The 21266-nt window shown below is 49.7% G+C and overlaps 2 protein-coding genes across 3 annotated transcripts; both read left to right on the top strand.

Moving 5' to 3' along the window:
* The first annotated feature begins 1564 nt into the window (after nucleotides 1-1564).
* Nucleotides 1565-8470, top strand: LOC139594010 (flavin-containing monooxygenase 1-like). Its single transcript, XM_071435607.1, has 8 exons — nucleotides 1565-1690; nucleotides 2878-3066; nucleotides 3599-3761; nucleotides 4116-4258; nucleotides 5353-5552; nucleotides 6028-6383; nucleotides 6958-7030; nucleotides 8128-8470. The coding sequence occupies exons 1-8, from the start codon at nucleotides 1565-1567 to the stop codon at nucleotides 8468-8470; spliced, it is 1593 nt and encodes a 530-aa protein (XP_071291708.1).
* A 1964-nt stretch (nucleotides 8471-10434) lies between these two features.
* Nucleotides 10435-20524, top strand: LOC139594106 (dimethylaniline monooxygenase [N-oxide-forming] 2-like). Of its 2 annotated transcripts, none has more exons than XM_071435767.1 (8): nucleotides 10435-11002; nucleotides 12416-12604; nucleotides 13560-13684; nucleotides 14063-14208; nucleotides 15595-15794; nucleotides 15974-16326; nucleotides 16851-16920; nucleotides 18250-20524. In XM_071435767.1, exons 1-8 carry the CDS (start codon nucleotides 10737-10739, stop codon nucleotides 18623-18625), a joined length of 1725 nt encoding a protein of 574 aa, XP_071291868.1. In that variant the 5' UTR covers nucleotides 10435-10736; the 3' UTR covers nucleotides 18626-20524. The 2 variants fall into 2 exon arrangements, with proteins under 2 accessions (XP_071291868.1, XP_071291869.1); XM_071435768.1 differs by having other exon boundaries at nucleotides 10676-11002; nucleotides 13522-13684.
* Nucleotides 20525-21266: the final 742 nt, after the last annotated feature.

The following is a 21266-nucleotide window of genomic DNA, read 5'->3' as shown; positions in this document are numbered from 1 at the left end:
TTTCTTCCCTTCCTGTGCCACACCTGGGCTCTTCTGAGTTTGGCTGCTTGCAGGGTTAGGGTGGAAAGTGTGGCAGAATTGGTATTTCTTGGTTGTTATTTGTAGCTTCTCCTCGAGAAGGTTGGGAATCAAATAGCAAATGTAGCTGGGAGGTGTTTGTGATATAAGTTAGTTCCCACCATGCAAAAAAAAAAAAAAAGTCTCCCCCAAACCAGTTAACAGTGAGCAGGTCCTGCTAGTGCTTTCTTGATTTATAAAGGGAAAAGTCCAGGTTTTGTTCCAACCTGGCAAAGCAGAGTATTCATTAGGTGTTGCTTTATGTCTGAAAGTTGAAATAATTCTGGAGAACTTGGTGGGTTTTAAAAAATACTGTGTCCAACCCCATTTTTTTTACTGAAGACTGTTTTTGTTTTCCTTTTTCCTGATGATTACACCACCCTCTGTGTCTGGTGGGAGCTGAAAGCCCCTGTCAGGCCAGAGGGACTGGTGCCACCCCTAGTGACATCCTGCCATGCTGAGCTAATCACTCACCTGAGCAGGGGGCTCCCTCCAGCCCTGGGGTTAAACCACAGATGGCAGCAGCACCCCCAGGGCACCAGGGTGAGGGTCCTGCCTCTGGAATTGTCCAGCCCAAGCCACAGAGCCTGGCCTTCATCCCTTGTTTCATTGCCTGGCACTGCCAGGGATTAGGATCCATTGTCCCCACTGGGAGTTTTGTAGGGCTGGATGCCAACCCAGGGGCTGTTGCCTTTCAGGCCCTGCAGGAGACACAAAATCGTCCTCAATCCAAGGTGTGCCACACCTGCAGCCCCTCTGTCAGCCCCAATGGCCATGTCAAAGGCAGCCACCAGGGACAGGACCCTGCCAGAGAGGCACAAACTGAACAGTTCCAGTGCATTTTTTATTTTTTTCTTCTGAGAGAGGAAGGGGCAGATATCCAAAGATAAAATAAAGTGCATTTTCAATTCCAGTGCATTTTTTATTTTTTTCTTCTGTGAGAGGCAGGGGCAGATATCCAAAGATAAAATACAAATATTTGCTAGTCTGATAAGGCAGGATAGTTTAAACCCAGCTTGTAAATACAAACTGGCAGTGAATTGTGGCTCAACTACATTCTTTCCAAGCCAGTTTTCCAGGGCAGCTGCAGGGGTTTGAAAGCAGCCTAGGGGGCACACTGTAAAAGTGGAGAGATTTTTAAAAAAAAAGGGGGAAAAAAAGAAAATTATTAATTGAGGCATTTAATCTAACTTGTAAATGAAGAACCCAGAATGCTGGGAAATGGAATGGAGTTTGGGAGCAGCCCAGGGAGCACACTGTAAAAGTGGAGAGATTTTTTAAAATAAAGGGGGAATAAAAGAAAATTATTCTTTAAGACATTTTATCTAACTTGTAAACAAAGAGCCCAGAATGCTGGGAAATGGAATGGCATTTGGGAAAAAAAAACTGGGAAAAGCAGATAGAGAAATTCCCTATGAAAGGCATACCAGGAGCTGCCCCCTGAGAGAGTGATGATCATCTGTGGGGGTTTTTTCCAGCTCCTGGGAGCCCAGCAGAGCCCACAGGGATGAGAGTGGCCGTGGTGGGTGCGGGGGTCAGCGGGCTGGCAGCCACCAAGTGCTGCCTGGACGAGGGGCTGGAGCCCACCTGCTTCGAGCAGAGCCAGGACATCGGGGGGCTCTGGCGCTACACGGTGAGCAAGGGGACAAGGGGACATGTTCTCCTCCCTGCCACTGAGAGGTGGGGACACCACACACACACATACACACACACATTTGTGCAGTGACAACAACAGCTTCCTCTTTATTGCAAGTTGTTCTCAAGTTTTATACCCCTAAAGTCATTAGTTACATCAAACCAGCTCGTTATATTCATTGGACAAAGCAATAGCTTATTGTATTTTATTTGTACAAAGCATGTACAAATTATATTATATTATATTATATTATATTATATTATATTATATTATATTATATTATATTATATTTCATATTATATAATTGTCAATAATTAATTGGTAAGAGTTTACAACAAATTATTAAGTTTAAGTTTATGACAAGCTATTAATTATTATTATTTACAACAAATTATTATTAAACAGAGGCTGCTCATTAAGGCATGGATGCTCTAACTGTAAATATCCCTTTTGTGTCTATCTTATTGGTTTCCATGCTAACAGCCTTGCTTTCTTCCTTGCTATGGATAAACTCATATTTTATCAATTTCTTTGTCGTGTTTGTGAGGTCCCCAGGATGAGGTGAAAGATGAGGAATCTGGCTCCATGTTCTCAGAAGGCTGATTTATTATTATATTATATTATATTATATTATATTATATTATATTATATTATAGTTCTATGCTAAAACTTTACTAAAGAAAGAGAAAGGATACAGACAGAAGGCTTAACAAGTATGAGTAATAAAAACTTGTGACTGACTCCTCAGAGTCTGACACAGCTGGCTGTGATTGGTCATTAAGAAAAACAATTCACATGAAACCAACCAAACATGCACCTATTGGTAAACAATGTCCAGACCACATTACAAAGCAGCCAAGCACAGGAGAAACGAATCAGATAATTCTTTACATTTTTCTCTGAGGCTTCTCAGCTTCCCAGAAGAAGAAATCCTGGGCAGAGAGGATTTTTCACAAAATATGACAGTGATATCTCTTCTTCTGTTAGCTCAGTTGTTTGGCCTGCAGACCAGCTGCTAAGGCCATCCTCACCTCCTCTGGCAGCTGCAGCTTTGCAGGGCTGTGGGGTGGCTGGAGTGGCTGTGAGGGTTTGCTGCGTGCTGAGGTGCACCCCAGAGGCCAGGGCAGCAGGGGGACAGTGCCCAGCCTGGGCACAGGGCTGATGCACCCGGGCTGCCGTGGCAGGAGCACATCGAGGCTGGCCGGCCCAGCCTTTACCCATCAGTCATCAGCAACACCTCCAAGGAGATGTCTGCCTTCTCTGACTTCCCCTTCCCCGAGCACTTCCCCGTGTTCCTGCCCAATGCCCTGCTCCTGGACTACCTTCGGCGCTACACCGAGCACTTCAGCCTGAGGCAGCACATCAGATTTGGGGTGAGTGATGCCCCTGCTCTCCACCCTGCCCTGCTCCCCACCCACCCTGGGTGCCCGTGGGCACTTGTGGTATTTTCAGGGTCCTCATCGGAGGAGGAATTGATTAATCTGACTCCATGTTCTTAGAAGGCTGATATATTATATTATATTATATTATATTATATTATATTATATTATATTATATTATATTATATTTATACTAAACTATAAAGAATAGAGAAAGGATAGAGACAGAAGGCTACAAGGAATGAGAACGAAAACCCATGGCTTCTTCCAGAGTCCCGACACAGCCTGACTGTGATTGGTGATTAAGTTAAAACAATTCACGTGAAACCAATCAAACAACCACCTGCTGGATAAACAATCGCCAACCACATTCCAAAGCAGCAAAACACAAGAGAAGCAAATGAGATTATATTGTTTTCCTTTTTCTCTGAGGCTTCTCAGCTTCCCAGGAGAAAAAAATCCTGGCGAAGGGATTTTTCCAGAAAATATGATGGTGACAGTGATTTGCTTCACTACCACGTTTCAGAGCACCGTTGTCAGCATCCGTAAGCGCCCCGACTTTGCCACCACGGGCCAGTGGGATGTGGTCACAGAGGCAGGGGGGAAGCAGACATCACAGGTCTTTGATGCTGTTATGGTTTGCAGCGGCAATTTCTCGGAGCCATCCCTCCCCCTGCAGTGTTTTCCTGGTACGGTATACAATTAAAAGTTGTTACCTGCTTCAGGGGCTGGGGAGGGAAGATTTAGGGGTTATTTGGGGAAAATCCTCCCTTCCTTTTCTTGCTTCTGCTTTCCAAACCTGCTGGCATCAACAGCAATACTGTCCCGTGCTTCAGCAGCTTTGTCTCTGAGACCCCATTTTGGAGAGGAAGCATCAATTAATTCTGTGTGCATGGGATGGAGGGCTGGACCTCCCTGAGACCCTGGTGGCCAGAGATTGCACTCTTTGCTCTTACCATGTGGGTTGCTTTTTAACACCAGTTCTCCCAACAAAATCCACAAATGCTGGAGTGCTTCAGAGCTCTGTTTGTTTTTCCCCTGAGGCATCGAGAGGTTCCGAGGGCAGCACTTCCACAGCAGGCAGTACAAGCATCCTGACGTGTTCCAGGGCAAGCGTGTCCTCGTGGTGGGCATGGGCAACTCGGGAGTGGATATCGCCGTGGAGGCCAGCCGGGTCGCTGCAAAGGTGCCACCACCCTGCCACCCCCGGCCTCTGGGGACAGGGACACTGGGGACTGTGGTTATTCATTGTTGTGGTGGTGTTGTGGGTTTCAGGATGAGGTGAGAGATGAAAATTGACTCCAAGTTCTCAGAAGGCCGATTTATTATTATATATTATATTATTATATATTATTTGAAAATTATATACTAAAACTATTGTGCCAGTGCCATCTGTGACGGTGTTCACAGGGGTTTTCGGGTTGGGGAAGAGACGAGGATCTGACTCCATGTTTCAGAAGGCTTGATTTATTATTTTATTATATATATTACATTAAAACTGTACTAAAAGAATAGAAGAAAAGGTTTCCTCAGAAGGCTAGCTAAGAATAGAATAGCAAAGAAAGAATGACAACAAAGGTTTGTGGCTTGGCTCTCTGTCCGAGCCAGCTGGGCTGTGATTGGCCATTAATTAGAAACAACCACATGAGACCAATCCCAGATGCACCTGTTGCATTCCACAACAGCAGATAATCATTGTTTACTTTTGTTCCTGAGGCCTCTCAGCTTTTCAGGAGGAAAAATCCTAAGGAAAGGATTTTTCATAAAAGATGTCTGTGACAAACTATACTAAAGAAAGAGAAAGGAGACATCAGAAGGCTAGAAAAGAATGAATAATAAAAACCCATGACAGACTCAGAGAGTCCAACACAGCTGGCTGTGATTGGCCATTAGTTAAAAACAATTCACATGTTGGGTAAACAATTCTCCAAATCACATCCCTGAGGAGCAAAACATGGAGAAGCTGAAGCTTCCCAGGAGAAGAAATCCTGGCAAAGGGATTCTTCATAAAATATCACAGTAACAGGGGACAGTAGCTCAGTGTGCTGTCATCACAAACAGTCTTTCTGAGCCTGAATTTTTTGGTCAAAAAGCTACCTTGAAAGCAAGCTGGTTTTGTTCTTGTCTCCTGTTTCACCTCCATCATCAGCAGCCAGGAGAAATTAAAGATGCTGTTGCTCCTTTTCCATCACGCAGCTGTCTGCGCCGTGCCCCTCTGAGTTTCTTTATAAAGGAAAAGCAGCAAATTCATCACCTGAAGTATTGGTTCTTCCCTTGCAGGTGACCATTAGCACCACTCGAGGAGCCTGGCTGCTCAGCCGTGTGTTTGAGCATGGCTACCCCTGGGATATGATTTTAAACACTCGCCTGATGAGCCTGATCAAAACCAACTTGCCTGGACCCCTTTCATGGTGGTTGATTAATTATAAGGTGAACCAGTGGTTCAACCATGAAAACTATGGCCTTCAGCCAGAGAACAGGTACTTCTTGGTGGTCCCCATCCCATGCTGATGGGCTTGTGGTGTGGGCAGGGGGAGATGTTCAGCAACCAGCATCAACCAATGCCCAGACTGGGGTGATCTCCAGTGGGGAGGAGAAAATAAGCTGTAGCTCCCTTAAGTGATGAAAGATTGGGCATGCTGGAAAAGCCCAGGAAGGCCCAGAGGAGGGTCTCTGGGTAAAGAGGAGAAGGAAGGCTTAAAGCTTAAAGTTCTGGAAAGAGATGATTTGAAGAGTAACTGAGTGAGGGGAATAAGGTGGCAGGAGATGTCAGTGAATCACTCCCGCCGTGGGACAGGGTGACATTGGTGACACTGTCATTGCCTGGAGGTGGGAGGCAGGGCTATTTGCTCAGAGAAAACGACACCAAGAGGTGTGAGCTGGTGGGAGGAGGAGCAGGGGAGCAGCAAGGCTTGTTTGTGGTGCCCCACTCTCAGAGGCCCTGGCTCTCCACAGCTGGCTGGTGCGGGAGCCCGTGCTGAACGACGAGCTCCCAAGCTACATCCTGACAGGCAGGATCACCATCAAGCCAGGTGTGAAGGAGTTCAAGGACAACTCAGTCCTTTTCCACAACTGCCCCGAGGAGGAGCCCATCGATATCGTTGTCTTCTGCACGGGCTACACCATCTCCTTCCCCTTCCTGGAAGAATCCATCGTCAGGGTGGAGAACAAGCACGCGTCCCTCTACAAATACGTGTTCCCACCCCAGCTGCAGAAGCCCACCCTGGCTGTCCTTGGGCTGATTAAGCCCTTTGGAGCCATCATGCCCGTGGCAGAGATGCAGGCACGCTGGGTGAGCCGTGTCTTCAAAGGTAGGGGAGCAAATGTGAGGCCTCCTGTGGCCCAAAATGCAGCTCAGACAAAACTGGACATGGTTTGTCCCTTCACCCAGGGAGATCCCAGAGCTAAGAAGTTCAGAGTGGATGAGGGAGCATTTCTGAGGCTCAGATTTCCCAAGTTATTTCACCTCAGCTAAGCTACAGCAACATGAGTGAGGAAAGAAACCTACTGGTGTTTTGTTTGGGGTTTTTTATAAAAATTGTAAGAATAACCTCGTGGAGAGCTAGGTCAGGACTAAGCCCCAGAGATGAGAAGTTCTGGGGTTTCTCTTTGGGGTGATCCTCTCTGGGGCTTGCACAGCCCATCTGCCCCCACATCACCTGCCTGTGCCCTGACAGCACACATCTGTAAGAGCAGGAGGAGGTGTGGGTGAATTTGGAATACTGGAGGGCTGGTTTTGGGCAGGACTGCAGCATTGCCAAATAAACTGCCTGCAATGAGAGTTTCCTGCCCTCCCAGGGAAGGGATTCCCACATTTTGCATCACTGAGTGAGTTCACAGTTTCCCTCCAGGAGTTAAACTCTGCAGAACACTCTCTCTTTCTAGGCTTGTGTCAGTTGCCTCCCCAGGCTGTCATGGAGAAGGAAGTAAATAAGAAGAAGAAAAACCAAATCCAATGGTAAGTCATTCCCCAGAGCCCCAAAGGTTTTTTGGTGGATTGAAAAACCTCTGGAGTTTTTGGGGAGGATTCCTGGATCCAGCTCCCCCTTTACTCACTTGCAAAGAGCCAATGTAACCTTTGATTTAACACTGATATTTTGCCTGTTGGCGACAGGAAAAAATTAATTCAGGGTACTCAAGGCAAAAGCTTGCTTGGGAGTTGGGGAAGAACATCAGGATCCCCACAGACTGAGAGATAAAATGGCAGAGAAATAAATGGAAATAAATGCAAAGTAATTCAGCTTGGGGGGGAAAAGCCAACCTACAACCAGCGAGGTGTACACTGAGATTGTCTCATCTCACAGCATGGAGACATGGAGACCTAACTCACTGTGAACAGGTGTCTGAGCACACTGGTGTGTGGTTCACAGGCAGGCAAAAAGCTTAAAAGGATTAGGGAATGAATGAGCCAATCCCAGGAAACTGGGTGATAGATAAATCCATGGCTCACTTAAATAGCTATAGGAGAAAAGGTATAGGAGAGTCAAGTACAGAATTGCACAGAATACAATACAAGGCTAAGTGGGTATGGGCTTTTGCAGACCTCTGAAGGTGGGACATGAAGCTATGAATTCTGCAGAGAAGGTGAACTGGGAGCAATTCTCCAAGCCACTGTGTATTCCTGCAACAATATTTGGTGGAAATGAACGTGAGGGATACTAAAGGGTGCCACCTTTCTCATGCTGCACACGACTTTTCTGCAAAAAGCAAAGGGATTTGGGTTTGAGGGGTTTTTTGTTTGCCTGCTTTGAAAAAGACCCCAAACTGTTAACCAAAGTCTGTTAACAAAGATTCACCAAGGGGAAGGGGAGGAACAAGTGCAACTTGTGAGTGAGGAAGAGAAAGATTGACTGGAGCCAGCATCCCTTTACAGGAGCTGTGTGGTGGCCAGGAGTTGTGTCCCACGTTCTCACCTACATCCAGTCCTTTCCTAGGGAGCCCAGTTGTACTCCAGATGCAATAACACCAAGGATGCAGAGGATGTCCACCCCAGCTCCTCTAAGCCCTGCTGACACCAATCTTCCTCCTGCCTCTTTCTCTTCTCTGATCATTCAGGTTTGGTCTGACCTTTGATGAAGTCCTCAAAACCGAGTGGTTGGTCTACCTGGACACCCTGGCCTCCTTCATTGGTGCCAAGCCCAGCGTGTTGAGGCTGCTCTGCACAGACCCTTGGCTGGCTCTCACCATCTTCTTTGGGCCCTGTTCCCCCTACCAGTACAGGCTGGGGGGTCCTGGGCGCTGGCAGGGGGCACGGCAGGCCATCCTCACCCAGTGGGACCGTGTCCTGAAGCCCACCAGAACACGAGTTCCTGCTGGCTCCTCCAGCTCTTCCCTGTCTCTCCTGACTGTGGTGGGATTCCTTCTGCTCCTGGCTGCTGTGATTTTTGTTTTCCTATAGCTTTTTTGTTTGTTTATTGTTTGTTTGGGTTGGTTTTTTTGTCCTGAGGGATTTTATCTTAGGTCAGACAGCCCCACGGGACTAGGGAAAAGGATTTCAGTAGATGGCAACAAACTTTAATCTGCAACCTGCAGCATAAACCTCCCTCTGCTCCAGCTCAGCCCCAAGCCCAGCTTTGCAGGCGTCATTAACCAGGGATGGCAGCCTTGCCCAAGTGTATTTTACCCCTCTGCTCCCCTGCCTGCTGCCAGGAGCAGAGCAGGGATTGGTGCCACAATTGTGCCTGCATCACACGAGACAGGATGCAGAGAGGACAAGACCAGCAAAAGTGGTGGTGTGTCACAGGAGCAAGAATTATCTGGGAAAATATTCCTGTGATTATCTATCACAGGAATTACCTGGGCTGTGCACACAGGTCAGGCTGTCCCTTCTCCAAACCTAAACACTGCAACCCAAAATCCCAGTTGGGGTTGAACTGGTGCATCTTTCCAGTTGTTTGGAAAGATTCCAGGTTTGTCCCACAGGAGCCTGTGGGGCTGAGCACTCCTGCCTTTGCTTCCCTGTGTGCCTCACCACTGGACAATCCTGAGGCTTTGTTTTGTGCGTGGAGAGACTTTGAATGAATAAAATCTCAGTGGCTGTGGCAGGAGTGTGCTGCAGATGCCTCCCTGTGCTTTTCTTGTGTGCATGGGAAGAGCTGGGGTACAGAGGCTGTGTCTGAGTGGGGGCTGTGCCACCAATTGCTGTGGGCAGCTCACAAGGCTGGGGCTCTCAGGGCTCTCCCTGCCTCCCCAAAATGAGGCTGCACAGTGCACCATGTCCCACATCCACGCTGTCTGCTGGCCAAGGGAGCGTGTTCTGCTGATCTCCTGGGGATGCCAAGGGAACAAGAGCCCAGCACGGGCACCACAAAAGGATCAGGACAGCCCCACGCTGCTGCCTGGGCTGGGGCAGGGACAAGTTACAGCGTGGGAGTCCTTGCAAGCATGTTCCCTTCGGGATTAGCTCTGAATTTTCACCTGGCACTGCCACAGGGAGGTTGAGAACTTTCTTCCAGTGCATTTAAGCCCACAGGGCGGGGGAATGCAGGTGTAAAGGTCAGTGGTGCAAGAGCTGTGGCTGTGCCTGGACTTCAGCCTTCCCTTCCAATCCACGGCCAGAGGAGGAACTCAAGGGAAATTTGGAGAGGCAGAGCGGCGAAGGCACAGCGCTGTCCTGCAAGGTTTGCTCCTCGATTCTCTTGGGTGGCTTTGGCAGGGTTTAAAAGTGGGCAGACAGCTCTCCAGGGTTTTGGCATTCACTGCTGGCTTTGCCTTGCTGCTGGTGGGGGGAGAGGCGTGTTGCAGGGACCCTCTGGAGTAAATCCATCTGCAGGCAGCCCTGGAAAAGTGGGGTGGCTTGAGCACCCTGAGCTTGCCTGCCCTTTCCTGAAGTCAAGGAAGGCTCCAGAAACGAGGCAGGCAGCTGTGGGCATGTCCTGCCCTGTTCCTGCAGATTAAGGAGTGGCTCAGGCCAGGCTTGTGGATGCCAAAGGGGTTGTTTTGCACCTCCCTCATTTTTCCCTGGCTTTCTTCAGTTTCCTACAGTTTCTATTTATGTTAACTTACTTTTTGACACAAAACTGATAGAAAAAATTATAAAATACTCTTTCTGCAGACCCTGCAGTAGCAATTTTTTCTTATCTAATCAAAGTTCACGTGGGTTCATTTTTTCTTAGTTTCTTTGCTTTCCAGGCAAGCTCTGTGCAGCTCAGTTTACACACCCCAGCTTTGAGTTCCTCCCATTTATCCCCAGCGTTTCCCGGGTTCTTTACCTTTTGTATATCCTGTAATCCCAGCCTTGCTTTCACAGAGCTGTCTAACTGCTGAATGGCTGCACCCTGCTCCTGCTCAGTCAGGCATTGCTTTGCTTTTTTTCCCTCTTTTTAAACCCTTTTTGTTTTCAAGAGATTGCTCTTTAATGGGAAGTTAAAAAGGAGAGCGTGAAAACGAGCCAGCGTAGCTGGAGTTGCTTCTCCCAAAGGTTTCAGAATACTCAGGCAGAAGAAGATAGCTGCAACTTCTTTGCATGCCCTGGTTTGGGCTGGAAAAGAGAAGAAATTGAAGCAGCAGAACAGCGAGGTTTAAAAGTGCCTCCTGTTCCCCCTCCATGGAGGAGGGAGATTCCTGGACCCCCAGAGTGGGTTTGGGAGGGGAATGAGCAGGATCTGTGCACAGCACTTGCAGCAGCAGCTGGCTGTGGGGCTCTCCCAGGACAGTTTTCCTTCATGGACACCTGCAGCAGAGAAGACCAGGGGTGTTTCTGTGGGGATGGGAAGAAGGGAGTGGCATTTCTGCTGATCCCCAGGCTGTTGTGCTTCCAGCTGCTGTCACACCAGCCTGTCACCCGCTGCAGGCCACCATGGTCCAGCGTGTGGCCGTGGTTGGAGCTGGGGCTGGGGGCTTGGCCTCTGTCAAGTGCTGCCTGGCTGAGGGGCTGGAGCCCACGTGCTTCGAGAGCAGCGAGGACATCGGCGGCGTCTGGCGCTACACGGTCAGTGCCCCCTGCGTCTGTCCCCGGGCTTGTTCCTCTCAGGAAAATTCATCCATAGACACCAGAGGTTTATGTCCTAAAGGAGACAGAGGAGCCCTTTTACTTTATTCCAATAAAGGCAGAGGCCATGGGGCATTCCCCTGGGATCTCTCCAATTTTTGAAGGACACAGCCTCCTTTTTATCCCAATTTCCCAGCCACATTTCCCTTCTCTCTTTCTCCATTGGCTGAGGTACTTGAGAGGTTCAGACTTCCCAGAATACCTGGGATACCAGAGATTCCCCTCTAATGTATAACCCTCCCTTTTAATTTTTAATTCTTATGGAATTTAGGGTTTTTTCTTCTCCATTTGTTTATTTGTAAAGTTTATTTGTAAAATCAAATCTCTTTTTCCATTCATCAATCAGTGGAATCCTTCCCATTGTTTCTTTTCTCTCCCAGTGCTAGTTTTATCTACCAGCAGACCCACAGCTTGTTTGTAAAGACAAATCCACCATTCCTCTCATCCCCTTCCTTGGATGCTCTTGGACTGCAGCCAAGAGGAAAGGGTGGCCACACCCTCAGGGACTGTCCCTGTCCCACTCGTGGGGCTCCTCCTGACTCCAAGATGGAGAAGGAAATGGAAGGGGTGGGAAATGGATGGAGTTTTGCACCTTAGATAAAGGAGCTTTGCAAAATAGGTTTATATGCATTGATTGTTGTAGTGACAATGTTGGTGATTGTGCCTTCTGTACTTCACTTGCAAACGACAAACAAAGCCATCAAAGAAGTTTTTTTCCGTTCAAGAGAGAGAGGGAAATGTGGGAAATGGATTTGTAGAGAATTCTCAAACCCTGGCAGAAGGTTCACATAGTGTGCATCTCCATGTAAACTTTGAGATAAGAAATGCTGACTTAGAAATGCCATGGAATAGGCATTGCTGAGAGAGAAATGGAACTAGAAATAAGTTTCAAAGGATAGCCTTGTCAATAAGACTAAATACTTTGGAGAAATAGAACAATGAAAGATGCATTGTAGTAAGACCTATGAGGTCATCTAGATGATTGGCTTTAAGGCATTTACAGCATGGTGTGGCAAAAACCAAGGCCAAGATAGGCCAAGAAATGCTTATAGTGTATTGTAATTAAGAATTAGTTGGCTTCTGATTGTGATAGAGTGAATAATAACATCTGTATTGTCTCATCCTTCACATGAGACTAAAAATAGAATAAAAGCTTTAAAATGCCTCTCAGTTGCCCCACCTCTGGGTCAGAAAAGAGCTTAATCTGACAGAGGGAGAAGTAATGATTGTCTCCAGGTGCTTGTCCTGGCTTATTCCTTGTACCAAAATGTGAGGAAGAAAAATACTCATATACTTGATGGGGAGAAAGTCTTCCCCTGCCCCCCTGGAAACATCAGCACTGGTTTCACACAGGACTCCACAGACAGCAGGAGGATCACTGTGTACCGCTCAGTCATCACCAACACCTCCAAGGAGATGTCCTGCTTCAGTGACTTCCCCTTCCCCGAGGATTTTCCCAACTACCTGCCCCACAGCCTGGTCCTGGAATACCTCAGGATGTACGCCCGGCACTTCGACCTCCTGCGGCACATTCGCCTCCAGGTGAGCAGGTCTTGGGTTTTGTGTGGCTGGAATGGCTCCCAAGGTGTTCAAGAGGTTTTTTTTTCCCAGCCCCACAATCAAGTAAGCAGTCAAGATTCCTCAGTTCTGCTTCTCAAGGTTGTTTATTTTCTCTTATCTGTTCCATTCTTTCTCTGATCTGCTGAGATCTGTCCAGCAGGTCAGATTGTGGCACAGTGACTGCCCCTGGGGTGGTTTTAACATTTTATACTATTAACTACATGGACTTTATTTACAATAATTTTCCAATACCCATCACCTATGTTAGACAGTCTGTCTCTACTCTAAACCAATCCAAAAGTGTCACCATCACAGCAGAAGATGGAGGACAAGAAGAAGAAGAAGCTCTGGACACACCCAGATTCCTCCATCTTGCCCCTTGAACCCCCATTCTAAATCCCCAAAATTCTTCTTTTTCACCCTGTGACAAATTCACTATCATTCTACTCAAACTCTTGTGCCTTGTAAATCTTCACACAAAGTTGGTAATTGTTTCCATGGGCTAAAATCAAAGGCACAGGTGTCTTTGACTCTGTGCCAAGGTCTCTGAGCCCCTTGCCTGGAATCTGAGTCTGGAATCATCCAGGGCAGCCAGAGGAATGTCCTGGGTTCCAACAAGCAGGGACCCCAAACCCACGGGGAGAAGAGCCATGGCTAGCTGCAGAGTGGAGGTGAGATGGGACAAGGCTGGGTGCCAACCCTCAAGGCCCTTTTGAGTCCTGAATGCAGACTTTAGGCCCAAGGTTTCACACAGGCTTGCCCCCCAGTGCCATCACCAGGGGAAATGCAGGGTGGGCTTTAACAGCTTCAGAAGCGGCACACAGCTCCCCAGGGACCCAGCCTTTCACAGGCACATCTCCATGATCCCTGACTGCTGCTCTCTTGGGCTTCTGTGCAAGACCACAGTTCTCAGTGTGAGGAAGTGCCCGGATTTCAGCACCTCAGGCCGGTGGGAGGTGGTCACCGAGAGCCGTGGTGTCCGTGAGTCCCACGTCTTCGACGCTGTCATGGTTTGCACCGGCCACTACCAGGAGCCCTACTTGCCATTGGCTTCTTTCCCAGGTAAGGCCTGTCCCAGCAGTGGGGTTCCCCCAGCACCCATGGTTGGATTTGGTTCCCCCAATCCCTGGTTGGATTTTGCTCTGTGAGCCTGCCTGCTCCATGAAGCCCCCACAATGGAGCAAGCAGGACCCTGACCCCATGGAAATGGTGGGGGGCATTGCAGGGAATGGGAAAAAAACCTTGTAAGGGTGCAGCCAGGCTTTTCCCTTAGGATTTGCAAAGCAAGACTGAGCTGAGGAGGTACAGGGCACTTCCATGGGCTTCTCAGCTGCTAGGGGAGGTGGGAGTGGGGAGAGTTGGGGGCTGCAGATGATCTGGGCATGAGCCGGGTGAATAAATGTATCTGGCAGTAGGAAATGCTCCCTGCTCTCTGCCTAGGCATTGAAAGTCGCTTCAAAGGGCAGTACCTGCACAGCTGGGAGTACAGGGACGTGCAGGCTTTCCGTGGGAAGCGCGTCTTGGTGCTTGGCATCGGCAACACCGGTGGGGACCTGTCCGTGGAGCTGAGCCGAGTGGCTGAAAAGGTACAGCTCCATGGTGCCCCAGACAGGGCCTCTGCTGCTCCATGGTGCCCCAGACAGGGCCTCTGCCAAGGGACAGCTCCATGGTGCCCCAGACAGGGCCTCTGCCAAGGGACAGCTCCATGGTGCCCCAGACAGGGCATCCCCCAAGGGACAGCTCCATGGTGCCCCAGACAGGGCCTCTGCCAAGGGACAGCTCCATGGTGCCCCAGACAGGGCCTCTGCCAAGGGACAGCTCCATGGTGCCCCAGACAGGGCCTCCGCCAAGGGACAGCTCCATGGTGCCCCAGACAGGGCCTCTGCCAAGGGACAGCTCCATGGTGCCCCAGACAGGGCATCCCCCAAGGTACAGCTCCATGGTGCCCCAGACAGGGCCTCTGCCAAGGGACAGCTCCATGGTGCCCCAGACAGGGCATCCCCCAAGGGACAGCTCCATGGTGCCCCAGACAGGGCCTCTGCCAAGGGACAGCTCCATGGTGCCCCAGACAGGGCCTCTGCCAAGGGACAGCTCCATGGTGCCCCAGACAGGGCCTCTGCCAAGGGACAGCTCCATGCTGCTCCAGACAGGGCCTCTGCTAAGGTACAGCTCCATGGTGCCCCAGACAGGGCCTCCACCAAGGGACAGCTCCATGCCGCTCCAGACAGGGCCTCTGAGCGCCAGTGGCTCTGATGCCTTGTGAGGGCTGACCAAGAACAGAGGCTGGACAGAGTTAAAGAATAAAGAAGGGATTTATTAAGAGACCTCAATGGATCCACCTTGGGCAGCACAACTCAAAATGGTCACAAAATGCACGAGAGGTCAAGGGGTCTCTCACTTTTACAAGTTCTGCTCCATTTGTATATTGGACTTAATTGTGCAATTGCAGCTCCAGGCCATGAAGTCCCATCCTTCTTGTTTTCTCTCTTAGGCCCACATTGTTTGTGCTCTTGGGCCTGAGATTTGTTTCATTTGTCCTTGGTCCCCAGCTAGAGAAGGAATTGTTTTGTCTTCCTACTCTATGAAGAGAGCTCACCATCCCATAATATGGAGCCCAGACCCCCACACTAAAGCAGCACAGAACCTGAAAAATAGATAAGTTAAAACCTGAGGCATCAGCTCAAGGTACCTGAGGGAGCTTTGCCCCCAGATTCCTCCATAAATTCCACTTCTCACTGAGGGCAGTTGAAGAAGCTTTGCAACTCCTGGAGAGTTTGGCCCACCTGAGGACTGGCCATTGAGCAGCTGTGGGAACTTTATCAAAGCCACCCAAGCTGTTTGGTTCATCTGGATGTCATCTCCTTCCCTTGGGGTAACTCTGTGTCAGCTCAAGTGCAGGAGATGGGATTTGCCACTCAGGGCAAAACCGAGGAGATGCCTGGGCAGGAGGCTGAGACCTGCCTTCCCCCCAGGTGTTCCTCAGCACCAGGAGCCACACGTGGGTCGTCAGCCGGGTCTCAGACCACGGCTTCCCCTTGGACATGGTCAGCACCACCCGCTTCAACTCCCTCCTGGACTGGCTTCTCCCATCAGCCCTCACAAGGAGGATCAAGTTTCGGAAGTTCAATTCATGGTTCAACCACACAAACTATGGCTTGGCCTCCAGCAAAAGGTGTTTTTTTCTGGTTGTTTTGTTGGGTGCTCAGGGGGTCTTTATAATATGAAATGCTTAAGTTTCAGGTTTGGGGGATATTTGTGGAATAGCAAACTGTTGGAGGGGAATTCTGACTGTAAAAAAAGTCATTTTAGGTCTCTCCCAGATACTAACACCGCTCTTTTCTCTGCTGCAAGCTCCAAATTTAAGATGATTATCAATGAAGAGCTGCCCTTCTGCCTCCTCTCTGGGACTGTGGTGTTGAAGCCCAACGTGAAGGAGTTCACTGAAAGCTCTGCTGTTTTCGAAGACGGCACAACCGAAGGAAACATTGACGTGGTGCTCTTTGCCACGGGCTACAACTTCTCCTTCCCCTTCCTCGAGGAGTCTGTTGGGGGCACCATCCACGACAACCGCTCCCTCTACAACTGCATCTTCCCTCCCCAGCTGGAGCAGCCCACGCTGGCCATCATTGGCCTGATCCAGCTGACAGGCTCCATCATGGTGGGCTCAGAGATGCAGGCTCGCTGGGTCACAGGGGTCTTTGCAGGTAGGAGATGGGGAAGATCTTCTGGCTGGGAGGTTTGGGGCAGCCTGAGCTGCTGCCTACACAGGTTAGGGCATATTTCAGCTCCATGGGTAGCCTCTGTCCACCAGCTGCATCCCACACCTCAGGAAAAGTGCTGGGATCTTGGGAAGGGGCTGAATGTTCTCTTAAGGTGCTGCTGGAACTATTATATACTTATGAATATTGTCTAGGTTTACCCCTGCTAGAATTAAAAACTCTGACATCATTAAATGAGGCTTCAAGCTTTCAGAAAGTGAAAAGATACTATAAAGCTCTAACCCAGCTTCAAATCAGTTAATGAGACCACCTTCTAGACTTAACAAATTGGCTCATACAATGTACAGATTGAAATTAAATTGAGGCATTTGGAAAACATTTTTCTTTGCATCCGTGGTATCTCTTCCTCATACAAAATAGAAAAGACCACATAGTGTAACAAGAGTTAAAATCCCAAGACTCTGATTTATTTTGATGTCATGGGCAGTTGCTGGTTTCTCTGTTCTCAGGCTGGAACAAGCTGCCTCCCCCCAGCAGGATGATGGCTGAGGTTTTGAAGAGGAAGCCAGCAGTCAAAAGGTGTGTGATGCTCCTGCAGTCAGGATGAGACAGGTTCTGTGTGCCAGGACAAGCTTGGGGAAGGGGGGGACTCGATGGCAGACATGGGAGGGACCTGCTCAGCACACCCAACTCTGCATTTAATGCCTCACCACCCACAGTGAGCTGGGAAAATGCTCCCGTGGCTCCTTTATGGAACAAGACACCATAAGCTTCTCTGGAGCAGTTTATTACAAGACCAGGGCCTGCAGCTCCCCTTCCCTCTCTTCCCACCTCCTTTGCTCCCTCCCTTTCTCTCCTGTTCTCTGGAGATCCCCCCCTGCCAGGCCTCCCAGCCATGTCCTTGTTCCCAGCACGTCCAGATGAAGGTTTGGTTTCCTCCAGACTGAGGGTGCCATCTCGTGGCTTCTCCCTCCCAAATCCAGGCCCTGGGGAGAGCTGTGATCCAGATTCCATCCAGAACCCCCCTGGAGCTGGGCAGTGTGGGTGGGGGACAGTTTGTGTCACTTTTTGGCAGGTCAAGGTGAGTATCCCACCAGGCTGATGTGTGTGTGTGGGGGAGCTGGCAGCCTGCCTCCTTGGCACTGGGATTGATTTTACAGGAGGTGGAGATGTGTCCACAGGGATGGGGGATGGATGATGATGGAGCAAGGAGGGGACCTCGCGGTTGGGTCTGCCAGGGCTGGCTCATGGGACACTGGGGAAAAGCTGGGACAAAACAGAGCCACAGGGGTAATGACCAGGAGCCCCAATGACTGCACCAGGGTGCTGTTACACAGAAATATGGAAATTTCTGTTACACAGAAATATTGAAGCCTGAGGTGCAAGGGGAACAAACTTGAGGCTGTCTCAAACTTTCCTGAAGCAGATCAGCACGTCCTTCCTTCTGTGAGGGAGATAAGGTTTCAAGCAGAGAAATCTAGGAGGTCCCTCCCAGCATGGGCAGCTTTTTGCATTTCTCAGATTTCCCCTTGGCATTCTTATCTCTGAAAGTCTATATCTCTACTTCTCAAAATCTGCCAAATCCACACCCCTGAACCTCAGAGAAGGACATAGCAGGCTGCCTGTGGCATTACAATGATGCTACTGTTAAGTTAGAGCTGATTTTGAAGCCACAACTATGCTGCAGAGACAAAACAAGCTTCTGCTTGTCCCGTGCCCTGGGGAACTGCTGGCACCAACTCCACAGAGGCTCCTTCAGTGTTTTTGGCTTTGTTTGGGGCTAAGAGAGCTCTGCCCTAGAGCCTGGGGCTCACCTGATCTCTGAGCCTGAGGCCTTTGCTGCCCATGGAGCGGGGAAATGAAGCAGGATGATGCCACCTGACTTTTATTTCTCATGTCCCATCAAAGGAACCCGTCTGAGAGGGAGAACCTGAAGATGAGTTTCATCAGCTACGTGGACAAAATCGCTGCATGCACCGGCGTCAAGCCCAGCGTGTTGAGGCTGCTGCTGACAGACCCCCAGCTGGGCCTGGCCATCTTCTTTGGGCCCTGCTCCCCCTACCAGTACCGGCTGGAGGGCAGGGGCAGCTGGAGCGGGGCCAGAGCTGCCATCCTCACCCAGTGGCAGCGCTCCCTGCGGCCCCTGAGGACACGGATGCTGGGTGACAGCTCCAGCAGCTCCTGGGGCTGGAGCTGGATGTGCCTCCTGGCTCTGCCAGCAGCTCTCACTGCAGCTTGGCTCTGCTCCAAACACCCCCAGCCAGGCTGGAGCCCCCGGCTGTAGGAGGAACACGGAGAGATGTGATGCCAGGTGATGTGGGCATGGTGCAAAGCTGTGCCAGTGTCTCGGTTTGGGAAGACAGGAATCTGCTAAGGAAGGCAGGAGCCTCCCCTGAAATGGAGAATGTAAACCCTCCCCACCCCTCCTAATTGCTATAAATTTTAAATTAAGGGCCTCTCAGGCAAAAAATATGGGAGCAGGAAATAACAGTTCTTTAATAGAGAAGAAAAATAATAAAGGATAAAATAAACAATGCAGTACACCAGAACAACACTGACAGAGTCAGAACCCAGCCTGACACCCTGTGGTCAGGGTGTTGGCGGCAGTCCCATTGGAAATGTGGCTGCAGCCCTCCTGCAGTGTCAGGGGTGGCTCTGCTGGAGCAGGGATCCTGTAGAGAAGGATGTATTCTTCCTCTGAAGATCCAGTGGAAGAGGCAGCTGCTGTTCCTCTGGGGAATCCAGTGGAGAAGCCGTGCTGGTGTCTCAAAACCTCAGGATTATATCTGGGTAGGAATGCTTGGCTCCTCCCTCTGGGCTCACATCTCCCAATGGGATGCTGTAGTTCTTATCAGCCATGCAGGGACATTCAATAGCTGTTATCAGCAGATGTCCCCTCCTGAGGGAGGTGTGAATGTGGTCACTCAGAGAGAGAGATAAGGCAAACTGCCCACTTGACAAAAGATAATCTGCCATACAGATGGCAATGGAAAACACCTTGCCTTGAAACAGCCAGGTGCTGCCAGAGGGATGGAGCTGGCACCAGCAGGAGCCTGGGGCTGTCTGTGTCTGTCACTATAGGACATGAAACAACACAAGTGCACACACTGCTTCTTCTTTTCTCTAAAGTGAAGAAAAAGGGAAGTTTATTTTCTTACCTTAACATTTATAGTTTTCTAAAAGTGACAGTGGGTTGGAGGATGACAGTGCCACCTCCCCAATGACACTGGTCAAACCAACAGTCTGTCAAATTTCTCTTCCTCCATAAAAGAATGCAAAACAGTAAGTTATTTACAGAAAGTGTGTGAGAAAGTTTGTTACAAGAATGTAAACATCAGAAGGCTTAGAAAATCTTAAAAAATCAGGGAGATATGTGTCTAGCCACCTCCTGCTGATGTTCTGTAGGAAAGGCATTTTGTGCTGTTCTTGTGAGCCAGCAAAGGCTTCCTGAAGATAAGGAAAGCCCTGTATCTCTCTCAAGGAAGACACCAAGGCTGTCCCCATGACAATGTGATGGAAGAGAGAAAGTTAAAAGATGCAGACTCGAGCTGGCTCACAGAGTGACGTGGCTTCTTGTTCACCTATTGAGAATTTTGTTTCTTTCTTATGACCAATGGGCAGTGAATGTGTCTGTTAAGTAAACATAAATATCTTGAAAAACTATAAAGGCCACATGTTGCTGTAAAAAATCTCTCTTATGCACCCCTCTGATGGAGTCTTGGTGCTTGCACTGCGTCATGCTCTGTAGTGACAACGTTCCTTCTGACATTCCACCAAAGGTGACACAGAGAGCTCACCCTGAACCATTCTGAGCATGAGGCCAGCCTTCCTCCCCCTGCTCCCTGAAATTTGGGCAAGACCCATACCACCTTGAGATTTCATGAAACATGAACTGTCTGAAGAGAGCTACTTCTCTGTCTGGTAACTTGGGATGTGAAGGAGGGAGCCACAAATAAACCTGACAGATCTGCTCTTTGCTGATGGTTTTATTAATGGTTTATTATCAGGGTGTGTGAGGTGGATCCCAAGCTGTGGCAGAGGGGACACTCTTGCCCTTGTGTATGTATAATCTACCCATTGTATAGATAGAAATATCAACAAATAAGGTAGATGAGAATTGTTATATATGTTAATATATTGATATACAATAATAAATTACACATACAGTGACAAATCCAAGAAAGCAAGCATCAGAAAGCAACATTGCCCCAGCAGCCTTAGGATTATAGGGTACCCTGAATTATAGGGACCAGGATGGGGGCCAGGATGGGAACCAAGATGGAGCTGGGATGGGAACAGGGATGAGAACAGGGATGGGAACTGGGATGGGAGCAGGGATAGGACTGGGATAAGAACAGGGATGGAAAGAGGGATGGGACCGGGAAAGGGCCGGGATAGGGCCAAGATGGGAACCGGCACGGGGCCAGGATGGGAACAGGGATGGGGCTGGAATAGGGCCGAGATGGGAACCGGCATGGGGCCAGGATGGGGCCGGATGGGAACAGGGATGGGACCAGGATAGGGCCGAGATGGAAACCAGGATGGGGCCAGGATAGAACCGGGACAGGACTGGAATAGAACCGGGACAAGACTGGCACAGAACCGGGACAGAACTGGGATAGAACCGGAGTAGAACCGGGACAGGACCAGGATGGGGCCGGGATGGAACCGGGACAGGACCGGGACTGGACCGGAATGGAACCGGGACAGAACCGAGACAGAATGGGGAAGGAAGCCGGGACAGAACCGGGAAAGGACCCGGACAGAACCGGGATGGGGCCGGGACAGAACCGGGATAGAACCGGGACAGAAGCGGGACAGGACCGGGATGGGAACAGAGATAGGAACCAGGACAGAACGGGTCAGAACCGGGACAGGGCCGGTTCCGCCCGGCCCCGCCCTCCGCCCCGCGCCGCCAGGGGGCG

The sequence above is a fragment of the Agelaius tricolor genome, unplaced genomic scaffold, assembly GCF_023055355.1.
Source record: "Agelaius tricolor isolate 1412-34295 unplaced genomic scaffold, bAgeTri1.0.p SCAF_11, whole genome shotgun sequence".
Lineage (NCBI taxonomy): Eukaryota > Metazoa > Chordata > Aves > Passeriformes > Icteridae > Agelaius > Agelaius tricolor.
Note: the sequence above shows the minus strand (reverse complement) of the source record. Positions and strands in the feature narration are given on the sequence as shown.

Bases quoted from the DNA above. Each gene is read 5' to 3' on its own strand.
- LOC139594010 (XM_071435607.1), top strand. From the start codon at position 1,565: ATGAGAGTGGCCGTGGTGGGTGCGGGGGTCAGCGGGCTGGCAGCCACC. The intron at 1,691-2,877 runs GTGAGCAAGGGG...CTGCCGTGGCAG, and splicing joins GGGGGCTCTGGCGCTACACG to GAGCACATCGAGGCTGGCCG. The intron at 6,384-6,957 runs GTAGGGGAGCAA...CTCTCTTTCTAG, and splicing joins GGTGAGCCGTGTCTTCAAAG to GCTTGTGTCAGTTGCCTCCC.
- LOC139594106 (XM_071435767.1), top strand. From the start codon at position 10,737: ATGGACACCTGCAGCAGAGAAGACCAGGGGTGTTTCTGTGGGGATGGG. The intron at 12,605-13,559 runs GTGAGCAGGTCT...CCCGGATTTCAG, and splicing joins TGCGGCACATTCGCCTCCAG to CACCTCAGGCCGGTGGGAGG. The intron at 13,685-14,062 runs GTAAGGCCTGTC...CTCTCTGCCTAG, and splicing joins GCCATTGGCTTCTTTCCCAG to GCATTGAAAGTCGCTTCAAA.